Below are 24,009 nucleotides of genomic sequence, written 5' to 3' on the forward strand. Positions count from 1 at the left end.
AGGCTTTTTTAGGTGATTTGATTCCAAAGGGGGAGAAGTTTGGATCAAAACAAGGTAAATATAGATCAAAAGCAAGTATCTTTCAAAGGAGGAGCATTGTCTTCCAAAGGGGGAGAAACAACATATGAGAGAGAATTAGCAAATATGGGGAGAAACAAAAGAGAAATCATGGATTTAGGGAGAGGCCAAATCAACATTGGATGTTGGTTAGCATCCAAACAAGTGTAAGTGGTTCAATTTGGCAATTCTTCCAAATTTTATACTTGCTTTTGATTGTGTTGTCATCAATCACAAAAAATGGGGAGATTGTAACGAGCATGGGCCCATTTAGGTCATTTCGAGTGATTTTGGAGATCGATTGACAACACAATCAATGGGACTAATGAGTTTGTCAAGTGAATCTATCTTGGTCTCAAGGATGAAGTAAAAAGCCATAGCAAAGCAAAATACGAAGAAAGAACTCAAAGAAATGCTGAATTGGATGAGTTCTGCAGAAAAATAGCTGCACCGGTTAAACCGATGCGGAGCCATCGGTTCATCCGATGGGTGTCGGATACACCGACGTTCAGGCATCGGTGCAATTCTGAGTGCATACATGATCCAAGTGAAGAAATCTATGTGCGATCGGTTGAACCGACGAGTTCAAGACATGCATCGGTGCAAGCAACATACTATTATCCAGAGAGCATGTCAAGCGCGCAGCAGCCAAGTCTTCAGCACCTGTTGAACCGAAAGTCATCGGAGCATCGCGTAGGTGCAATGACGTCAGCCGGAGAAGATGAAGGGCAACGACTACGTGATGGTCCGGAGTGACCGGTTAAACCGATACCCTAGCATCGGTTTAACCGATGGTTGCAGTCCCAGCTACAGACAGTGTCCGGGAAGCCAACGGATATATTCTGCCTATGTGTGACCGGTTGAACTGACGCTCTAACACCGGTTGAACCGATGCCTACACAGAAAAGCTATTAATGGCTAGTAACGGCTCTTGTGAGTTGGAGAGCTATATATATAATATATATAGTACTACTATATTGTACCCTGTGTACTAAATACTATTCAGTACACGAGCCCACCGCGCAGGCGACCCTGCCCTCGACGACAGCCGCGCGCCCAGTTTTCTCCCACCCCCACCGCCCGGTTTTCTTCCATCCCCACCCCCCCCCCCCCCACCCCCTACCACAACCCCCCCCCCCCCACCCCACCCACGTTTGCATCGGTTTTTCTCCCCACCAGCTTCGCAGATGCGATTCCCACCGCCGACCGCCCGGATCCCGCCCGGCGTCCTCCGCCCGCACGATTCCCTCGGCGTCCGCGCCGCCCGGCTAGCTGCAACCTCCTCTCCCGCCGCCCCCCGTTTTTTCTTACGCGAGCCCCGCCTGGCGACGCCGGCCCACGCGATTCCCGGCGCCGTCGGCGCCCGCGCCGCTCGGCGAGCTGCAGCTCCTGCTCCTGCCGGCCCCCGCGATTCCCTGCTCGTCGAGCCCTGCCTGGCGACGCTGGCCCGTGCGATTCACGGCGCCGCCGGCGCCCGCGCCGCCCGGCGAGCTGCAGCTCCGGCTCCCGCCGGCCCCCGCGACTGTCCTGGCTGGGCCTGTTCGACGTTAGTAAAAAACAGCATCTCTTTCTCCTCTGTCCTCTCTCCACGCCTTCTCTCCTCGCTCTCGGTTCCTTTGCCAGCGGCGATGCGGAGGCGAGTGGCGCCGCCCTTGCAAGTCTTCGTCGGGCGCTTCGCCGGCCGACAAGGGTGCGTCCGCCCTTTCCCTTCCCTTCTGTTTCTGCTGTGTGCGAAATCGAACATTCAGACCCCTGTCGTATGCAATTTGTATTCGGATCTGACCATGTATTTTACCTATACTGAGTCCGCCCCTGATCTTTAGCGAGAGGAGAATTGATTACGCCAGGTGCAATTGCAGTTCATTTTCCAAGATTTCCAGCGGTTCTGCTGGAACCCTCATGCCCCAGGTCAAGCTCGCCACCTCTTCGACATGAGGCTCAACAAGGTGGAAGTGAACCTTAGAAGGCTGCTGGAGGCGGCTCATCGGCAGCAGAATGTACTAACGGTTCATACGAATTTCCTTGGTAGTTAGATTTCCATTGCACACAGTAGTTGTAATGGTAATCAAGGGGAAACAAGGGCGCCAAATTTAACTTATGTTGATCTCCTTCGCAATCCTGATGATAAATATATTGATTCCAATCTGGTTCATTTGGACACACTTTAGCTTCCGATGTCGTATAGTGTGACAGAAATATATTGCTTATCCAATTTCAGTTTTGTTCTTAATACTCAATTACATCTTCTCCTGTGTGCAGATCGAAGACCCATCGACATGTAGTACCTAATTTCCGCTGGTTAATTCAGAGCACGCTTAATGTACTCATGGGCGGGTACATGTTCCTCGAGGTCGGGTACGACAGGCCTGTGAAGCAGTAGTGCAGGACAGTTCATGTCAGCTCACTTTGCTGCGGTCGCAGCAGGCACATCTCCAAGGGATGGAACCTGGCAGCTCAACTGCTGCACCAGGATCAGTGCCAGCCTGTCCAAGGGAGCTCATCGGCCATGCCTGTAATACGTTTGACAAAATGCTCAGGAGGGAGTGCTGTGATATTTTGACAGAAGATTTTGTAGTATCGTTCCTTTCAAGCATGCTCTTTCTTTCCCTTAACCAGTTGATTGTTGATTGTTCCTTAGACATAGCAATTTTTTTGAAGGTATTTAGATAAAGTAATGCTTAACCTATTTAATCGACTTAAGCTGCCAGTCTGCCACATGTTTTGTATTCTAGAATTCCTTTTGTCAGTATAAAAATTGATATAGTGATGGCTAATGATGGAGGATTTCTTCACTAGTCAACACATAATAATGGGCTAGTACAGATAATAAGGATGATTTTTATATTTAAGAATTAAGGATTTCATCAGCTAGGACTATCACTATCTTAGAATAATGGGTAGAAACAAAGCACTTCCTATATGTTGATTATAGCTGATTCCATAGTACATTCAATCCTTTGCTGCCATTTGTTGAATTTCAGCATATACGGTTATGATGATTGATGAGTTCTCTAGATTGGAGCTCACTTTCTGAACAATCCACCATAGCCTATTTTTCAGATAGTTGTGGTGACCACATTTCTAATTAATTCACAGTAGTTATCTTTTTTTTTCAAATCGCTGCGGCAACTGATATTTATAATTAATTCATGTAACCAATTTTTCAGTTTGTTGTGGCAACTTCATTTTTCAGTAAAGATCAAGACTGCCATTTTTGTTGGCTTCACACAAGAAGATAATGTTATATTGAGTACTACTGCATCTGCACCTACATGTCTAATTTTTTGCACCTATTCTATCAGTATTCAGGTCGATACATATATGTAAACAATTTTATTCCTAGAGATTTGGTTGCCAGAGTATTTTTGTTTCATTTGTTCTTCCCATTTTCCTGTTTCATTATTATAATTACGGTTTCTTGCAGGCTCAATAGCTATGTATAATGGCATGGTGCTACATATAGTCTCGACTTTCTTCCTTCTTAACTATCTTGTTAGCTGACTATTTTTTGACAATAAGGGAACGAGAATTCTATACTGGTTGTGTTCAGACCCTCCTAGTAAGAATAAAAATAGTTCGTGTAATTTCTTTACTCCTTGCCCATTTCACCTTCTGAACGATATTGTTTTGAAGCTTCTGTCTTGTGGCACTAGACCTAGTAAGAAATAAAAATAGCATGCGTACTTTTTTTTGTTACTCCTTGCTCATTTTTTTGTTGTTTATGGATTCGGATGGGGGGGAAAGGCCAGATCAGGCCAGAAGGTGCATGGGGAGCACTACTTCTTGCCAGGATTGTCTTTTGAATCTGCAATAGGAGCCAAGCCAAAGACACATTTCTGTGTGTTCATTTGTGGCTAGATATGATCAATTTTAAATAGGTTTCATGTATTCCTTTGTGATTTGGGCATGTTGTGAGATCAGGTGTGCGACGCCTCTTTTTTTTTGCAAGCCTGTCCTTTCATTTTGTTTATTCAATTTTTGGTTCAGCAATGATGAGTTAGTTAATTTTATTCATTTCACTGCATCTCTGACTGTGTTGGTACATTGGTATAGTGCAAACCAGTGATCTCCTGATTAACAGGAGCACCACTGCAGCGACATTGTAGGGTGGGTGTTTCGCCGACCAGCAGTGCCCACTGCCCAGGATATTTGCCATCCTGCCGCATTAGGATATTTGCTCATCTCCCCTGAGAACATATCTTATGTTTTTTTTCTTTTGTTGCGTTGTCGGTATTCTCTGTTATTGTGTGCTGCAAATAGAAGATTCATAGCGATGTCAACAAAACCTAATGCAGAGGTGGTTGTATCACATCATTTGCTTAATTTCCAAGTAAATGTAGCCCGGATTTATATGTGTGAATGCTACTGATTTCCCAGAGCAATACTACATGCTAATGCATTTTCAGTTTGTCTTCAGCTAATGCTTCAGCGTAATGATGCTTTCCACTGAGCTGATCTTTGTGTTGTATTTCAGGTCAAGTATAAGTTCTTTTTTTGTCAGTTTCTGCTGCATTTTAGATGAAGTATCAGCAATAGTTGAAGGCCATATGAAGTAGGTCGACTAGCTGACGGCGACACAGATCAGCAGAACCAGAGAACTACACTCGACATCAACAGCTGATCTAGATCTGTCTAGGGACAACCAAATGGGCCTTTGCAGGGACAAGGAGCTCTGTCTGTATCTTCTATTTTCTTTAAGACCACGGCTGTGGCTAGCGTAAAACTATTGTATTCAAATTGGAAATATCTATTTAAATGCCCACGAATAAGATAAACCGGTTGTACCCAAGTTATTGTATTTACATTTCCAATTACTAATTTTTGCCGGCCAAAACATTCGTATTCAAATTGGAAATTTCTAGTAAGATTAGGATACCCATGAATGAGATGAACCGGTTGCTGCAAAGTTATCCGTATTTACATTTCTAAATGCTAGCTTTACAATATGAGTGAGTATTCAAATTGGAAATATGTGTTATGCTGTCACGAAGGAGATGGAACTTTTTCCTACATTCAATGCTAGTTGCCTGGGAAAAAAATGTCAATGCTTGGTAAAATAGTGAGTATTAAGAGTATTCTATACGTATAGCAGTAGCAACGCTCATCTTTGCGTCAAACAAAAAGGTCCTCAGCTTCATCTGGTGACAACGGGGCAGTAATTGGAAACAGCTTGCTGGACAGCTGGAGCGTACCCTGCTTTGTCGCTACGTGGAATCAGCGAGAGATCGCAGAGTCTGGTGCCAGCGGTTCCCGGACCGAGACGTGCGTGTGTGGGAAAACAAGGGTGCGCTCGCCCGGAAAAAACCCGGCGCGGGTCACGGGAAGGAGGCGCGATGGTTGGGTGTGGTCGGGTACTGAATAGTATTCAGTACCCACGGTATTCATTAACGGAGTTATATATATATATGGTTGGGTGTGGTCGGGTACTGAATAATATTTAATATTCAGTACCCACGGTATCCATTAACAGATATATATATATATATATATATATATATGTGTGTCACTCCGGGTCATTTGAGGTTGCTAGAATTTCTAGGAGTCATACCCACACCCAAGAACACCTCCAAACCAACCAAGAGTTTAGTAATCAAATCTTTAGTCCTTAGCACACCTTTGAGAGTGTTAATGCTAGATTAGCTCTTAAGTGAGTGAGAGAGCAAGATATTGCTCACTACTACAAAAAAGGATTAACCAAGGCGTTTTGAAAATGCCTCGGAGGCGGGCAGGCCGGTAGCCCGCCTCTGTTAATGGTGGCCGGGCTGCCGGCCTCACAACCGCCTCGGTTATTACATTAACTGAGGCGGGCAACCTAAGGGAACCGCCTCAGTTAATGGGACATTAACCGAGGCGGTTGGTTAAGAAAACCGCCTCGATTAAACAATTAACCGAGGTGATATACCTTAACACCGCCTCGGTTAATGGGTCCTTAACCGAGGCGGTTTCTTTACGTTGCTCGCCTTGCTTAAGTTCCCTATATAACAGCAAAGCCCCCTCCCTTCTTCCCCGCGGCTCCCACTCCATTTTTGCGTGTTTTGAGCTCAAAACACCAAAACTGGCCATTTTAGAGGGGGTGTGACAGAACCGCCCGGATTACACCGGCTTAAGTGCGTGTTTACTTGATTAACGCTTAAGATGATAGTTAGCGCACTTAAGCCGGTTTAATTTGGGCGGTTCTGTCACAGGGGGGAGGTTTTGCCCTTGGATTTGGTGGAGATGGCACCACAAGAGGTTGATTTCTTACTCTCCTCCTCTCTTTTTGGTTGATTTTAGTGCTTTTGGTCCAGATCTAGATCTAGATATAAATGGAGGAGAGAGAAAACAGGATCCGGATCTAGATCTGCTTATCTGACTCTAGTTTCTCGCTGTGTGCAAGGTCTCGTCCATGGACAGGGCAAAGTGGATGTACAAGATACCGAGGGCTGGCAACGATCTGACTTTTCTGCAATATGTGCGAAAATTTATTGCCGCTGCAAAAAAAACATCGTGAGAGTCTGGGTTGGGAGCGCACCATATGTCCGTGCAATATGTGCCATAACAAACTGGTCCAAGAAGATAGCGTGGTGCAATCTCACTTGATCCGATATGGTTTTGTCAGGGATTACACCGTCTGGAATTTTCACGGCGAAGGAGATACGAGTGTCACAGGTGCATCTGAACAAAACTCGTCGTCGACAACCTCGTCGGTGAATGAAAGAGGACAACAGCCCTCATCATCATCGGCAGCAACAGCGGGCGGCGATAGTGCGAATCGCGATTATGTCAACATTGACAAACTTCTCCAAGACATGGCAGGCAATGATGGTGATGGGGATTGTGATGAGCATAGTGATTTGTTGGGGCCCGAAGATGCAGAGATTTTCGAGAACCTTGCTAATTGTATGGACCAAGATGATGTTCTATTTGGGAATCTGAAGTGGCTCGAGAATTTTAAGGAGATGAAGCAGGCGGCAATTGATCTGCTGTATAAGAACTGTCCGAAGCAATGGACGGCATTGCATTTTAACCTCCAATTGGTGCAGCTAAAGTCTCGCCATGGGTGGTCCGACACTAGCTTCAATGACCTATTACATATGCTTCCTGACACATACCCTGAGGGTAACAAGGTGCCCGCCAATACTTATCGAGCAAAGAAGATGATCCAACCAGTGTCGATGAAGCTTAAAAAGTTCCATGCGTGCAGTAACCACTGTATCCTATATCGGAGCAAGTATGAGAACGTGCAGAGCTATCCGCACTGCGGTGCGAGTCGGTACAAGAGGAATGCCGGTTGTCGCGCCGACGTGGATGACGAGGGACCCAAAAGTAGGCAGAAGAAGAAAAAGACGGCCAAGCAGATCCCGGTTCCTGAGGATGAGGAAGAAGAGGGCTACGTGCAGAGAAAAAGTCCTGCCTTGTCAGTGTGGTACCTCCCTGTGATCGATCGTCTGCGTGCGCTATTTGGGAACCCAAAGGATGCCAAGCTGATGTCGTGGCATGCAGCGGCAGAATGCATTAAGGGCGATGGCAAGCTACGACACCCCTCCGATGGCAAGCAGTGGAGAAGTTTCAATGCCAAGTTCGCAAAGGTGTTTGGTGACGAGGCGAGGAATGTCAGGTTCGCAAGTACCGATGGGATGAATCCGTTCGGTGACCTCAGCAGCTCCCACAACACTTGGCTGATCATCCTGACCATCTACATCCTACCTCCCTATCTGCGCCTGAAGCGTAGGTATCTTTTACTAACCATGCTTATTTCTAGCCCAAAGCAGCCAAGCAATGATATAGATGTGTTCCTGGAGCTACTCATGGAGGACATGAAGATGCTATGGGAAGATGGGGTCAAAATGATAGATGCGTACGTAAAGAAGGAGTTCAATCTAAAAGCCATGATCTTTGTCACCATCACCGATTAGCCTGGCCTTTTTGCACTGTCGGGGCAGATCAAAGGCAAGTCAGGTTGTGTAGTTTGCATTGACGGTACCTGCTACACTTATCTTACAGGATCGAAGAAATTGGTCTACATGAGGCATAGGTGATTCCTCAGCAGAAAGCACAGATACCGGCATCATTCGATGAATCAGTTCTTTGACAAAGAGGCCGAGCCTCAAGCTAATGAGCAAGAGAAGACGAGTTATGGGCAAAAGGTGTTTGAAATGGTGAATGGAATGAATGTAGAGTTCAGGAAGAAGAAAGCTAAGGAAGACGGGACCACAGAAAAGAAGAAGAAGAGGAAGTGGGATCAGATGGAGGAGGAACAACCACCTGTCACCCTAGTTCCTTTCAAGAAGCAGTCATGTTTCTTCAAGTACCTGCCGTACTGGAAGGAGCTAGATGCGCCCCATGCCATCGACTGCATGCACCTTTTGAAGAATGTCTTTGAAAGCACCGCCTGAATCCTGCTAGACATCAAGACTAAGACGAAGGATGGTCTGAAGTCACATCAGGATCTTGTGAACCAGGACATTAGGCCCGAACTTCATCCGACCTCGGCGGCGCAGAGCGGGAAAGTGGACCTTTCAGGCGCGAGCTACAACCTCACGACAGATGAGAAAAGGGCCATGTGCCAGTGGCTTAGGGCTGTCAAGGTGCCGACCGATTTCTCTTCCAACATAAAGAGTCTGGTCTCGATGAAGGACCTCACACTAACCAGCTTCAATGCACATGACTGCCACGTCATGCTGACGGTGTTCCTCCTAATTGTCATCAGGGCAATCGGTCTAGAGTACGTGAAGATGGTCATCACACGTCTCGGCTACTTCTTCAAATGGATCACACAAAAGGTCAACGATGATGCTAAGCTGCCAGGCATGAAACAATTCATCGCAGAGACGATTTGCCAGCTCGAGATGTGCTTCCCGCCATCTTACTTCGATATCATGCCACACCTGATGATGCACATGGTCGATCCGATACAGGACCTTGGGCCTATGTACCTGCACCAGATGTGGACGTACGATAGGTTCATGTCGACACTGAACAGATACGTCCATAACCATGCTTACCCAGAGGGCTCTATGATCGAGGCATACACAACGGAGGAGGCCATTAACTACTGCACCAAATACATCCAGGATGGAAATGCGATTGGGTTGCCCGTCCATCCGCACGAAGGCAGAACATCCGGGATGGGGTGCATGAGGAGGAAAGTACGCACCGATGTACTAGACAAAATGGTGCAAGAAGCTCATCACAATGCCCTTAATCAGTTAGTGGTCATGGAGAAGTGGGTTGACAAGCATCTGGAGGAGATCTGCCGTGGTCGTGACGGACGCACAGAGGCATGGGTACAGAGACAGTACAAGATTAATTTCACGATGTGGATCAAACAGCAGGGCATACCTCTCTATGGTTAATCTGATGAATCGAGGCTTGCGTCCGGGCCGTCATCCCAAATCACCTCATGGCAAGGGTACGACATCAATGGATATAGGTTCCACACGAAAGAGAAGGACAAGAAGAGCGCAGCACAGAACAGCGGGGTTCGATATGAGGGCATCGACGAGGCCACTGGGGAGACCAAGACGTACTATGGCAAGATTGAAGAGATATGGGAACTCGACTATGGCGGTGAACTATAGATACCCATCTTCCGGTGCCAGTGGGTCAAGCTGAATGCCGTTGTTGTGGATGAGTATGGGCTAACCACCGTGGAGTTTGGAAGTGTCGGCTACAAAGATGATCAGTGGGTACTAGCAAACCGCGTCGCACAGGTAGCCTACTATCCGAAGCCTAGAGAATCCAAGAAGCATGTGGTTGTGTCAGGAAAGCAGAGGATTGTGGGAGCTGACGGAGTGGAGAGCCCTGAGGAATACAACAACTACGCGGAGTTCTCGCTCTTTACCAATCATCCAGTAAGATCAAGCAAGTCGAGAACCGCGTCAACAAGAGAAAGTTGAAGCCTTGGTTCCGCCCCGATGGCGAGAAGAGGACAGTGGTAGCGTCGGCACCAAAATGATATACATTTCACACAACATGTAATAATTAATGTACTGAGTTATTCAACTAGAGGTTCGCGGATGTTGATTTTTGTAACTTATTTTAATGGATGATTTCAGAATTAAGTAATCAATTCTGGACATAATTAGACTCGAGAATGACATGTTTATTTGTTCAAACGCTGAATATTCAGGAAAACAGCGTTAACACTATTTCTTAAGAGGAAGGTTTGAAAATGTTAGAGGCCAAATCAGCAAATGTTACTGAAACAAAAATTTTATAGAATTGTCAAACCCACAACTTTTATTTTTGGATATTTTGTAGTCCAGTGGAAAAATTTGGAGAAAAATGCACTACAACTTTGAGTTTGAGGGAAGATTGGGAAACTTAACCGAGGCGGTTATGCAATACCTGACCGCCTCAGTTAATATTAACCGAGGCGGTTATGTAAAACATGACCGCCTCGGTTAATATTAACCGAGGCGGTCGTTGTAACATTACCGCCACCATAAACATTTCCTATATAACCCTAGCTCTGCGCGTCTTGTCTTTCAAAACTGCTGCCGCCTTCTCTCTTCTCCCCGAAGGGCTGCCGCGCCGCCGCCCGAAACCCTAGCCACCGCCGCCCCTACGCCACCGCCGCCCCCTCCCGAGTCGACGCGCCTCCGCCTCCGCAGTCGATGTGCCTCGGCCTCCCGAGGATCGACGCGCCGCTCGGAACCCTAGCGCGGCCACGCGCCGGCGCCGGCGCCATCCGACTCCTCCTGCTGCACCGTCCCTTCGACGCCGGTAAGCCCCCCGCCGCCTCCTCCTCCGCCTCCTCCTCTTCCTCCTCCTCCTTCCAGGCCCCCTCCCCTACACCGCCGCCGCAGCCCCCTCCCCTGCACCGCCGCCGCCACGGGACGCCGGCTCTGGTCCACGTGGGCTCGCCACCTCCCAGGCACCCCGCCCCCCACCAAGACCCCCGGCCTCTCCGGCCTCCTCCACAGCGTGCTTCCATCCACCGGGAGCTCGACACCGCGCAGAAGCTTGAGCAGGAGATCATCTCGCTTGCCCACGGCGTGTGTCTGCTGTAGACGGCGACAGATAATGGTTCCATTTCCTGGTCGATCGTTGCATGATAATTTTTTTTCCTGATCGATCCTTGCATGATAATGCTCCAATTGTCCTGATTTGTTCCATTTCCTGGAAATTTTGATATTATGCTGAAACAGATAAGGTATAATGGTTTAGCAACAATTTTTTAATGGTGTCAAGTTGGTGAATTGTCCCGAGCAAGACATTGTCAAGTCACCTTCCTCTTATTTTGTCTCGTGGTTTAATTTTTGTCGTGTGAACTGCTTTCTACATGCACCTTTCTCTATACAAAACCTTGATATTTGGCAGGACATCTGAAGGAGGCCAATCTTATAACTACCTCTGTTTTCTTTTGTGTTTTTTCCTTGTTCCTGAATTCTGGACGTTGCATAGGTTCAGGCTGCATGAGTTTCCATCATCCTATGGTTGATTCATCGTCGATATTATTTTGGGTATTCTGAATATCTGACTTGACTGGATTAATATATATATATATATATATATATATATATATATATATATATATATATATATATATATATATATATATATATATATGCAGAATGAAAATGTATGCAGAAACTCAGGAACCAAAAACATTTGTTGTTTTCACCTGGCTGTTAGCACAATAAAAGAAGTACTACGCCCGGTTCATTAATTATATTCCAACGTTATTTCTTTTGAATTCATTCCTGTGTTTTTCTTATACTGTTTTGTATTTTCTTATAATATTTTGTAATTTTCTTATAAAATCTTGTTTAACAAATTGTGAAATGTATATTGAAGAATAAACAAAGCAATGGCGGGCGAGCCTATTGAAGAATGGCGCGTCTGACGAGAGCACCTTGTATGAGGAGGAGGTGCCAACACCGCCTATCGAGAAGAAACGTCGTACGGAGGAAGACGAAGATCCGAACTATACTCCGACGGCGGATCGTCCTTCAACACGAGAATCTCGCACCCCACAACGGGAACAAGCAGATGATGAGAACCGCATTAGTAATTTACTAATACAATGTTAGCATTTGATGACGAGTTTCTCACTTAAGTATGAAACTAATGCGAGTTCTTGTGCTTGTGCTCGATAGATTCCGGTGGTGCCCATGCGTTTGGAGTACCCCAAGGACCAGGTCACAAGAGAGGCGGAGGGGTATGGATCCGGTCCCACCCCGAGCACATCAGCCAAAACGACCAGTGCCAAGAGTAGTGGTAAGAAGAGGGGCCAACACGGGAGGCACAGGGTTCACAGCAAGGTACATGTCATACACAAGATAGGGCCACATGGAGAGCCCTTAGAGCCAGAAACTATGATCGGTGTCTTCGGCAACCAGTGCTCCACAATAGTCAGGGAGCATGTGCCAATCACATATCAAGATTGGAGGAAAGTCCCGAATGACCTCAAGGGTGCCATGTGGGGAGAGGTGAAGAGGCGGTTTGAGTATCCATCGGACCAATTTGATGAGGCTCTGTGTAGGGGCCATGCTTTGGCTATTGCAGGCAAAGCACTTCGGAACTTGAGGTCACACCTCAATAAGGACTATGTGCAGATTGGGAAGACACCGTATGCAGACTACAACTTCATCAATAGACACGTCTAGGAAGAGTTTGTTGAAAAGATGAGTACCGATGAAGCAAAGGCCAAGGGCAAGGAGAACTCCGAGCTTGCAAAGAAGAACGTCCTCCCCCACCACCTGGGCATGACAAGGTACGCCGCTAAGAGGAAGAAGTGGCGGGAGAAGGAAAGGGGGGCAGCTGCAGCCGGGCTGGAGGATCTGTTCGAAGGCATCGATGAGAGGGGACACGACTTCTTGAATGCCCGTCGGCCAAAGAAGTTAAAAGAGGGCAAGAAGAAATACAACGAGCCGTGGGTCGAGGAGGTTGAGAAGGCTTTGCTCGCAACCAAGGTGGCCAAGGAACGTGGGTTGTTCTCACCTCGCAGGGAGCACAACATTCTGCCCGAGGCGCTAGGAAACCCTGAGCACCGGGAAGCCTATCCCAAACGATTATGCCTTGGTGGACGTGGCATGGATGGCCGATCAGTGCGACGGAGATGAACTTGATATTCCCACTAAAGAAGGAGGCACAACCCTCGGCCATGCTCTCAGCGTCTGCGTGCTATGGAACAAGGCGGATATTGCATTCGAAGAGCGGAAGCCAGCGTCAAAACCCTTGCAACCATCGTCGTCTCCTCCGGGTGGCCCAAGTGACGACGACGATGACGACAACGGTGGCGATGACAATGGCAGCGACGGCAACAACAATGTTGGCGGCCAAGGCAGCAGTCCTCGGCGAAGCCCCCCCCCCAACATGTGCAACTCTAAAGGAGGTGCGGGGGGTGCACCGGGCAACGAAACAATGCCGCCAAGAAGTCCAAAGGGCAATGGGCAATGTCCTCCTGCGCCGAAAAAGCTGATTGACATATACCCCAACAAGCCCGCCCACACAACTACAGAGCAATGGTCCGCGTCCAACATAGCGGAGGGCTTCAAGTACACAACGGCATTCAATAGGTACACAATGCCAAACTTGTGTGCTCAAGTGTATTCATATATGTTTCTATTCGAATTCAGAATTCTAACTGTTGCATTCCAATTTATTCAAAACTATCTTCTTATAATCCTTGTCTTAATTACAGGCCGCCAACACCGCCAGACTGACCCTGTTCTGATGATTGCCCCGAGAGCTATGAGCATGACAAGTTCATGTTGACCTTGGGCTAGCTCGTCGAGGAGCCATGGTAAGTTCGAAGGTTCCATCTCTGCTATATACATGCTGCGAAGGTAGGATTAAGGGACTTCATTGTGACGGCCTTGTTGGCGCCTACCAATGTCACCACTGGGAATCAGCGATGGCGTCCGCAGACGTCAATGGAGTGGCAGGTAAATCATGAGCTACGAATAAATCCGCAAGCGCACGGAGTACCACCATAGCATTTTACCCGAGAGTACCCGGGGTGTCATTTATATTTCCGCAGGGAAGGCGGCGGTATATAGAATTTAATTAAGTTAGGAGGAACCACTATGGATTAATGTCAATGATCTAAGCAGGGAAATGATATTCATGGTAAAAGGGGGTAGTAAACTCACAAGCACAACCGGATAACATGCCTAGGACATCGGAGAGGAAAGAGCAAGATCAAGGATAACTAGAGCTATACTCTATTGTACTCTCTTGAGCAACTAAATTGAGTCGTTCACAAGCAAAAGGAAAAGCCTGATCAATGGACTAGGGAGACCGCATCCAGATGAACAGGAGGAGCCTGAACATCCAACGGCTTTATGTACCTCCTACTTCTCTACCCGAACGTGGAGGATTACTCGGGCTCGGACAGGGCTGTCACCACCTGCCGGCTACCTCTACAAACCGTGGGATAGAGTCGCATTCAAACGTGGTCATCAACCTAGGCACCACGCCTATGCTAACGAGCACCACTCTAGCCTTGCGCAAGGACACCCTTGTCTATCCGGGGCCTTAGTTCTAGAGCGCCCAATTAAGGAAGATGAAACAAAGCCATGATACACGACTAGTCTATGCATATAAATCACTCAAGACAATCATAACTCACAAGAAGGATCATATACACAACAAAAGCATATGAACCAAAGTACTAAATAGAATAAATAAGCATCTAGTACAAACTCAGAGAATTACATAAAGAGAAGGTAAAGACATACCGGACTCTCCATGAAGACTCTAAGACCTCGAACTAAGACTCAAACCCGAACTCCTCTAGTCCTAAGACCTCTACAAGAGAAGCTAACTACATCTCCCTTTGCTTGGATGAGTGTTGTGTTGTTGATGTGTGATTGTTGTGAGATTGATTGAAATGGAGCCCCTCCCCTCATATATATAGGGGGGAGCCACCCTCTCCTCGGCCGTGAATTCAGCATGGAGCCTCTGGAACCGATGTTGTGAGCCAATCAGAGAGTGCCACGTCGAAACCTGAAGGCGGTGGGGCCCATGGGCAGGCGGCCGACCTGTAGGTCGGCCGGCCTCCCAGTGGGTCCACCGACCTTCTCCTTTTCCATGTGGGCTGTTCTCAGGGCCCACTTGTCACTGGTGTGTGGCTTGGCCTTGTTCCTGCTGGATTTCTTCTCTGGTGGCCTTTTGGTCCCTGTGTGGCGATGTCTGATCGGTCGGTGTTTGCTCCTTGGTACAAAGGGTGTGATTGCCCTCCATTTTCAGCTAAATCCTGCACTCATAGAAATCTAGAGGGACATGTGGAATTCGGTGATTTATTAGTGGCATGAGTGTAAGAAATGCAAGTCCGTCCATTTATTATGGCAATATTGACGCTCAGAAATGGTCGTTAGTGAGCGTCAACAAGACCCCCAAGCTAAACTTTGCTCGTCCCTGAGCAAAGCTAAACTTTTAGGTTGTTGATCAGGAGTTGCTGCAATGCCTCATCTCTTTATCATGCACAAGTTACAACTAAACATTCTATCTCAAACTGAATAAGTTGGTCAAACTTTGCTCATCCGTTTTACCTTAATCCCCATGGGGCTTTTGGCCTTCTCCTTGTCTTGGGCGGTTGAGAGACAGAACGATTCATAAAGCACCACTTACCCATTCCTTGCTCAAGATTATGTCTGGAGGTTTTCAAAAGTTTTCAAAAATAAAAAACAAGTTCCTCGAATGACACTCTCATTCGCTCAAAAGTGTTTGTACCCTCACCAAGGCCTTTTGTGTGCCTTCTTTCTCCTACTTCTAAAGGATTTTTGGTGGAGCTCAAGGTAGGGAGAAAAACTAAGGCATACTTGTCTCAAATATTTTGCAAAGTCAAAAATCGGACCCAAAGAGTAAGCAAGTCATACAACCATGATCGAGAAGTGCATGTGTGTGGATAAGTGGTGGATGGATTGGAAAGAAAGAGGATAAGGTGTTCCATGATTTTGTCTCTCCCTTCTTATATTTTTTGGGCATGGCTAATATTTTTTTTTTCATGGGCCTTCATGTGCCCTCTCTCTCTCTTTTTTCAATGCATAGTTCATGCCCTTATTGGAGAGAATTTTGGGAGAGACTTTATGGAATACGGAACATAAAAGAGGATATGGATGAGTGGATGGTATGGAAATGCTACCCTTCCGGTGTGGAAGTTTTAGCATGTGGAGGTGGTGTGTACGTGATTCTCGATCACGAGAGTATGAAAAGCAACTCACAAAGATCACAAAATTTGACAAAGCTCAAAATGACACAAGCAGCATGCAGAAAGATATTTCCTTGTAGGCTTCATGCATATGGCTCTAGTAGATATTTCTCATCATCGAGGAACTTTTTATTTTGTAGTTTTTAAGGATAAAAGTTTCGGACGTAAAATTTTGCTCAGAACAGGTTTGTAGCAACTCTAATCCATCATATCATATTTCTCAACAGCTTAGACTCAGATCATGCACTTGCAACCCACAAAATTTCAGGTTCAGGATAGACTTTTTGAGACCAACGAACTCAGTTCTTGGAGAATATGAGTTGTAAACTATGCATGACAAGGAGATTAAAATAGAGCAAATGTTCATCATTTCAACTAGAGAACTTAGGCATTCTTACCGCTCATGAGAAAACAAAACAAATGACACTTTAAGGGAAATAAAGATAACTGATTCAACTTTTTTTTAGCATGCAATGCAAGATGATGGAAAAGGGAAATATGCAAATGCAGGATACATGTTACCTTCGGGGACTCCTTCCCCCCAAGCTGACTTACTGACCGGGTGGAGGGTAATACCCATAGTGCCGGTAGAATGCTTGAGCGTCCTGATACTGCTTTTGAAGCAGTTCCATGGTGGCTTCATGATTTGCTTGTTGTTGTGAATGATATCTTTCGGTGTCTTGAATATGTTGAGTGAGAGCTCCGTGGGTCTGCTGTGTCCTATCATCGATGCCGTCGACTCGGATGTTGATGTCGTGTATCCCCTGAGAGAGATCACGATAACCTCGAGCTGAAAATGAGCGTCGGGCAAAAAAAGAGTGGAGGTGCTCCGCTCGAACTAGAACCGCTGGCATATGCCCAGTTCGTTCGTCCGAGTTGATCCCACTCAGAGCTGCCACCGCTCTGCCAGGATGAACCTCCAGCTTCAGGTTGCGGGATATATCGGTCTCAACTGGACTGCTATCCTGACGAGGGTTCGGCTGTTCCAGCAGTGGGTGCATAACCTGCATAACCATGAAAAGCTTGTGGTTGTAGTGGCGGCATATCCATCGCAGCATTCCGCGACCGGCTTCTGGTCATCCTTCCCGACACACTACTCCTGCGAGGTACTTCCGCGGGCTGCAACTCAAAAGTATAACCGCGGCTCTTATATAAACGGAGTCCCGGGTTAGGAAGCGGGATCTCGTTTACATAGCCGGGAAAGAAAAATATAATAGAGCCATCTGGAGCACTTTTCAGAGTATGTCCTTGAACTAAATATGCCAAATCGATCGATGGGCGTGGAGTAGTAATAAAAGAAAATCGAGCCCAATTCAACAAGCCCAAACTTGTGGCAATTCTTGTGACCAAAGAAGTACACTCAACTGGTCCGGACATTCGAAAATTTCCGAGCCATTGGTGAACCATTTCTTGCACAGGGGCAATTTTTATTTTGTTCACCATGGCATAAAGAATACGAAGTTCATCCACGCGAACAGTCTGGACATCATCTCTAGGAAAACACATAAGAGAAACCCATTTATGCATCAAACGTAGAGTCGGATGCTAAATATCATTGCAACGGGGGTGCGTGTACGCGTTTAGCCCAGAGATGGTGTGCCAAAAACTTTCCCGGTGATATCCCTTAGTTGCGTGCTCAAGCTCAAGACTACACTTATGGTGAAAACCCAGAACAGTACTCAACGCTTTCCACGACAAAGAAAATTCCTCCCCGAAAAATCGGAATGAAATCCCGTTGTTTGTCTCCACAAGAGTGCAAAGAAACTGAATGGTTAAATCTCTCGAACCCAACTCAGAAATTTCAGCAAATGAAGAACAACCCACGGCTTTCCAAACACTCGCAAATTCAGCTTTCATACCTGTCTTTTCCAGCAGGTCCTCATCGAACTCCCATGTATGACCAAAGGTTCGATCCTTTAGGATGTTGTACGCTTGGAGTTCTTGCTCCCCTCGAATGTCGAGGTGGGGTGCCTCTTCTTCTTCTTATTGTGCTGGCTGCTCTTCTGGCGCCTGGGACTCAGCTTGCTCATCTTGATGAGTGTAGCTTGGCGTGGGGGTGGACGAGCGATGCGAGCTTGATCGACTTGAGCTCGACCCGGTCACCTTCCTGAGCGCTCCCGACACCTTCCTTCCAATGTTCCTAAAAGACATTACTGCAAACAAACAAGCCAAACACTCGGAAGGATTATGTGAGAGTTAGTAAAAACCGAGTCAGCTATCCAAGAGTTAGTAGTCCTTGTGGGGCATGGTTGCCTCTCACGAAAATCGTTCTTGTGGGTGATAACACTCCACAAAATCGTTCTTGTGGGCGATGACGCACCACAAAACCATTTTTGCGGGGTAGTAGTACCACCACAAACACGTTCTTGCGAAGAGAAGAAGGTAAACACAAAATGCAACAAAGATGCAAATGAGAATGCAAAAGAGGGAAATCTTTTTCTTCTTTTTCTTATGAACTTGGAGAGAAACAAGAGCAAAGAGAGCAGAGGAGGGAAGAACACGAAGTGAGACTGGTGGAACTCGGGCAAGGGGAGTGTCATGGGCTCCCTGTGCACCGGGTTAAATAGAGGGACGCCACCACTGAGTCAGCCGACCAAGGGGTCGGCCGGCCTGTGGCTAGCCCCAATTTCTCCCTCCTTTTTTCAGTGATCCATAATGACTGCCACATGGTCCAAAAAAGCATGAGTGAGTGCAGGGGTAGGCCGGTGCAGGCCTAGGAGTGGCCTCAAATGCACTTGGACATGTAAATCATCCAAGTTCATGCATGCACTACACTCCAAATTTTTGTGGCTGCCATTTTCTTCCAAAATTGCCCCTTGGGCACTTGTCTAATTCCAAGATTCATGGGGATTTATGATGCAAAAGATGGGAAAACAAAATATGCAAGGGTTTTCATGCAAAAGATGCAATGTTCATGCAAGAAAGCAAATGGAAATGAGGGAAATTCAAACATGCAATGGTTGAAATCAAATATGGGATAACTACTGATTTACCTGTCGGCATGGGCTCAAAATTTAGAGTCTTTTGAACAAGACATTTTATTCCGCCAACCTTAATTAGCTTGACGAAATAATTCCAAAGTGTGACACCGCTTTATGAAAAATTATCGGAAAAATTCGTACCTTGATGTAGTGTCTGGGGTACCCGGGATTATCATTTGGTCCTCTTTTGATCGGGTTGAACTTCTCAAGATACATATCATCCCATGGTACTGCCCCTGAAATGTTAGAAATTACTTACCTGGATTGCACCATAATGTGATCGCTTTCTCGATTGATGCAGTGCTCATTGTTGTTGGTGATCAGGCAACGGCAATAGAGTACTTCTTCAAATGGAGAATTCGAGCCTTTTCCAAGGTTGGATGCAATCATGATCAATTCAACTGCCGAAGTGTTGACTTCTCGAAATCAAGAGTGCCAAGTCACGCTTGTCTTGAAGTTGACTCAGATTCGTCGTGAAATTCATTGGCAAATTGAAATTGATCGGAGACTACCCCTGTCTTCACACAAAGAGAAGACAACATGGTTGTCCTGCTAGATCACTGGCCACTAACCATAGAAATTTTCCTTAAATAAATTCTTTTAACCTATGCCTTCCCCGGCAACGGCGCCAAAAATGCTTGTTGGCGCCTACCAACGTCACCACTGGGAATCAGCGATGGCGTCCGCAGACGTCAATGGAGTGGCATGTAAATCATGAGCCACGAATAAATCCGCAAGCGCACGGAGTACCGCCATAGCATTTTACCCGAGAGTACCCGTGGTGTCATTTATATTTCCGAAGGGAAGGCAGCGGTATATAGAATTTAATTAAGTTAGGAGGAACCACTATGGATTAATGTCAATGATCTAAGCAGGGAAATGATATTCATGGTAAAAGGGGGTAGTGAACTCACAAGCACAACCGGATAACATGCCTAGGACATCGGAGAGGAAAGAGCAAGATCAAGGATAACTAGAGCTACACTCTATTGTACTCTCATGAGCAACTGAACTGAGTCGTTCACAAGCAAAAGGAAAAGCCTGATCAATGGACTAGGGAGACCGCATCCAGATGAACACGAGGAGCCTGAACATCCGACGGCTTTATGTACCTCCTACTTCTCTACCCGAACGTGGAGGATTACTCGGGCTCGGACAGGGCTGTCACCACCTGCCGGCTACCTCTACAAACCGTGGAATAGAGTCGCATTCAAATGTGGTCATCAACCTAGGCACCACGCCTACGCTAACGAGCACCACTCTAGCCTTGCGCAAGGACACCCTTGTCTATCCGGGGCCTTAGTTCTAGAGCGCCCAATTAAGGAAGATGAAACAAAGCCATGATACATGACTAGTCTATGCATATGAATCACTCAAGACAATCATAACTCACAAGAAGAATCACATACACAACAAAAGCATATGAACCAAAGTACTGAATAGAATAAATAAGCATCTTGTACAAACTCAGAGAATTACATAAAGAGAAGGTAAAGACATACCGGACTCTCCATGAAGACTCTAAGACCTCGAACTAAGACTCGAACCCAAACTCCTCTAGTCCTAAGACCTCTACAAGAGAAGCTATCTACATCTCCATTTGCTTGGATGAGTGTTGTGTTGTTGATGTGTGTGTTGTGAGATTGATTGAAATGGAGCCCTTCCCCTCATATATATAGGGGGGAGCCACCCTCTCCTCGGCCGTGAATTCAGCATGGAACCTATGGAACCGACGTTGTGTGCCAATCAGAGAGTGCCACGTCAAAACCTGAAGGCGGTGGGGCCCATGGGCAGGTTGGCCGACCTGTAGGTCAGCCTGCCTCCTAGTGGGCCCACCGACCTTCTCCTTTTTTCCTGTGGGCTGTTCTCAGGGCCCACTTGTCACTGGTGTGTGGCTTGTCCTTGTTCCTGCTGGATTTCTTCTCTGGTGGCCTTTTGGTCCCTATGTGGCGATGTCTGATCGGTCGGTGTTTGCTCCTTGGTACAAAGGGTGTGATTGCCCTCCATTTTCAGCTAAATCCTGCACTCATAGAAATTTAGAGGGACATGTGGAATTCGGTGATTTATTAGTGGCATGAGTGTAAGAAATGCAAGTCCGTCCATTTATTATGGCAATATTGACGCTTAGAAATGGTCGTTAGTGAGCGTCAACAGGCCCCCAAGGATTACTTCCACTTGGAAGAAGACTGTCCTTTCACCGTGGACTTCCATGACCTGCATAGGCTGTTGCGGCGCCAGGACCTCGACGTCGCACAAGTCACCATTTTTACCCTGTAAGTTATTACACCTCTGCATCGCTTAATGTACGCTCATTATGATCAAACTAATAATGCCACGACCACTTGTGCTTGCAGGATGCAATCATATACAAGCAAGGAAATAGGGGATGATGTTATCTTCCTATCTCCTGTGCACATTACCCAACGGGCCATCGTTGGGTACAATGTACCGGACACGCACCCAGACTTGGTGAATTTGGAGCCGATGCAGCGACTCGAAGTCCGCTAGAGATTGCATGGCGAAATCATGTACAGAGAAGGACAGTACATCTTACAAGCCATGAATAAGATCGAGGGAAATGGCTGTATCCTTGCCGCGCACCAATTTGGGTAAGTTAAAATGATACTTGCAATAGCTATCAGGTTCACCGTTTTTCATGATTCAAGATTTGAGATCCATATTGTTTCAATTGTGCAGCTTCGGCATCATGGGCCGCTGGATTGTATTTTGCATCTATCCTCAGGATGGAAAGGCTGTTATATGATTGTTAAGATGACCATTCTCAGCTTTTAGGTTCAAGTGATGTTCAAGTGATGACAAAGAGAAGATAGGTGTAGCTAGGCCCGAAGGGCCACCCCTATGGGGGTTCCACAAATATTGAGGAGACCATGAAGAAATCAAGTCAAAACAATCAAGACAGAGATATTTTAGTATCACCGGTTGAACCGACGCTAAGAAAAATACATACGTCGGTGCATTGACTTGGAGCACGTTTGGGAGTTTTGGTAACACCGGTTGAACTGACGCCAGGAAAGTTAAATACGTTGGTGCAATGAACTCAGCAGCTGAGGCAAAATCTATACACCGGATGAACCGACGCTAGATATTGGTGAACGTCGGTGCAGTTGTCCAGAGAGTTAGTTTTTCAGCAACTACACTCACCGGTTAAACCGACGCTGCATCGGTTGATTACATCGGTCGATTAAGGTAGCCGTTGTAGTATAACGGCTAGTTGGAAAATGTGCTCACCGGTTAAACCGGTGATGACACAAAGTGGATCATCGGTTTAACCGGTGATAGCGCTTTTTGTCAGCCTTTTTCCAACAACTCTTTTGGGGTGTGTGGGCTATATATATGCCACCCCACGGCTCATTTGAGAGTGCTGGAGACCAAGGAAGTATACAAGAGCCAAAGATCATCTCCAACCACCTTAGAGCTTCATTGTACATCATATAGGCTTAAGCACACTTGTGAGAGTGCTTACTGCTTGTAATAGGGATTAGTTCTTGCGAGAGCTCCCTAGAGCAAAGTCTTGCTGCGGAAAGCAACCGTGTACTCGTCGTGTGACCCTCCTACTTGGTGTGGAGAGGCAACGACACTTTGTGCGGGGAAGGAGACCCCTCTTAGTGAGAAGCTCCCATAGTGAAGACGGTGTCGTGGGTGACGCTTCGAGAGAGACGGTGGTGGTGCACGAGACTCGGTGTCTTAGGGGCACTTGCCTTTGCTTGCCGGTGCGCCTTAGTGGCGAACACAAGAAGGTGATCAAGCGAAGAGACTAGGCATCACACTTGTTCTTGTTGGACAAGTGGCCATGGACGTAGGGAGGGACTTAATGTCCTAACCGAACCACGTTAAATCGTGTGTCTTGGTGTCTTCACAGGAGTTTGCATATTCTCTCCCTTACCTCTTTACTTACCATATTAGTATTACGTTTCCGCATTTACTCTATCTTGCATGTCTTTACTTTCCTAGTTAGTTTGATTAGGATTGGCTATAGGTTGCAAGTCTTTTAGGGGTAAGTAGAGAGTAGCATAGATAAACCTTAGTCATAACTAGCATGTGTAGGACGTGTTAGGTTTATCTTATGCAAGTAGATTGAGCCCTAGGTTAGAAATCGAATTAGCGACCCTATTCACCCCCTCCCCCTCTAGGGTCGGACACCCCGGTGATCCTTACACGTGGAAGACCCCGATTGCTATGATCGGAGGTCAGAGAAGAAAAAGCAGAAACATGGCAAAAAATTGCGCTTGAGGCGAGACTTCCCAGTATGTTTGAAGAATCGTATGTGTTACTACATCATGTATGCTATCTATATGTGTCATAATGACTATTTGTTACATGCATGTAGTGCGCCAAGCAACCTGAAGGCAGTGTCTTGTGTGGATACTATGCTTGTACGTACCTCAGGGCTTGCGAAGCTTACAGCCGAAGCTAGCGGCAGCTCAAGAAATCTCTAGCATGGTGGAAAAGGTCAAGGGTGGACCATTCAACCATCACTCAATCAGTATCCGACATCTGTAAGTTTGTCACCGATGAATATTGTTATGTCGATGGTAAATTCTTCACTGCCGACATCGAGCTAGCCACAGAGGAGAAGTACGTCAAGCTATGCAATTGGAGAACCGAACTCGACATGAATGACTACAAGTTGCCGGACCTCTTCGATTAGGTGCTTAGCTAGTGAACATGATTTGATGTGATTTTGTGAACTCAATGTGTGATACATGCATGAATGTAATTAATTAATATATTCACTCAGTGTGTGACATCATTGGATGTAATATATATGTGTTTATCCTTCATAAATGTGTTTTCTGATTTGTATGTGCT

The 24,009-nt window shown here is 46.5% G+C and overlaps 1 protein-coding gene across 3 annotated transcripts; it reads left to right on the top strand.

The window, feature by feature from the left end:
* The first annotated feature begins 1,214 nt into the window (after window positions 1-1,214).
* Window positions 1,215-4,846, top strand: LOC120711841. 3 transcript variants are annotated; one of them, XR_005690505.1, is made up of 3 exons: window positions 1,215-1,747; window positions 1,917-2,054; window positions 2,317-4,846. XR_005690505.1 is itself a non-coding variant. In XM_039997500.1 (2 exons), the coding sequence occupies exons 1-2, from the start codon at window positions 1,245-1,247 to the stop codon at window positions 2,435-2,437; spliced, it is 624 nt and encodes a 207-aa protein (XP_039853434.1). In that variant the 5' UTR covers window positions 1,215-1,244; the 3' UTR covers window positions 2,438-4,846. The 3 variants fall into 3 exon arrangements, 1 of the variants encoding a protein (XP_039853434.1); XM_039997500.1 differs by lacking the exon at window positions 1,917-2,054; XR_005690504.1 differs by lacking the exon at window positions 1,215-1,747 and having other exon boundaries at window positions 1,768-2,054.
* Window positions 4,847-24,009: the final 19,163 nt, after the last annotated feature.

This window comes from Panicum virgatum, chromosome 6K, assembly GCF_016808335.1.
Source record: "Panicum virgatum strain AP13 chromosome 6K, P.virgatum_v5, whole genome shotgun sequence".
Taxonomy (NCBI): Eukaryota; Viridiplantae; Streptophyta; class Magnoliopsida; order Poales; family Poaceae; genus Panicum; species Panicum virgatum.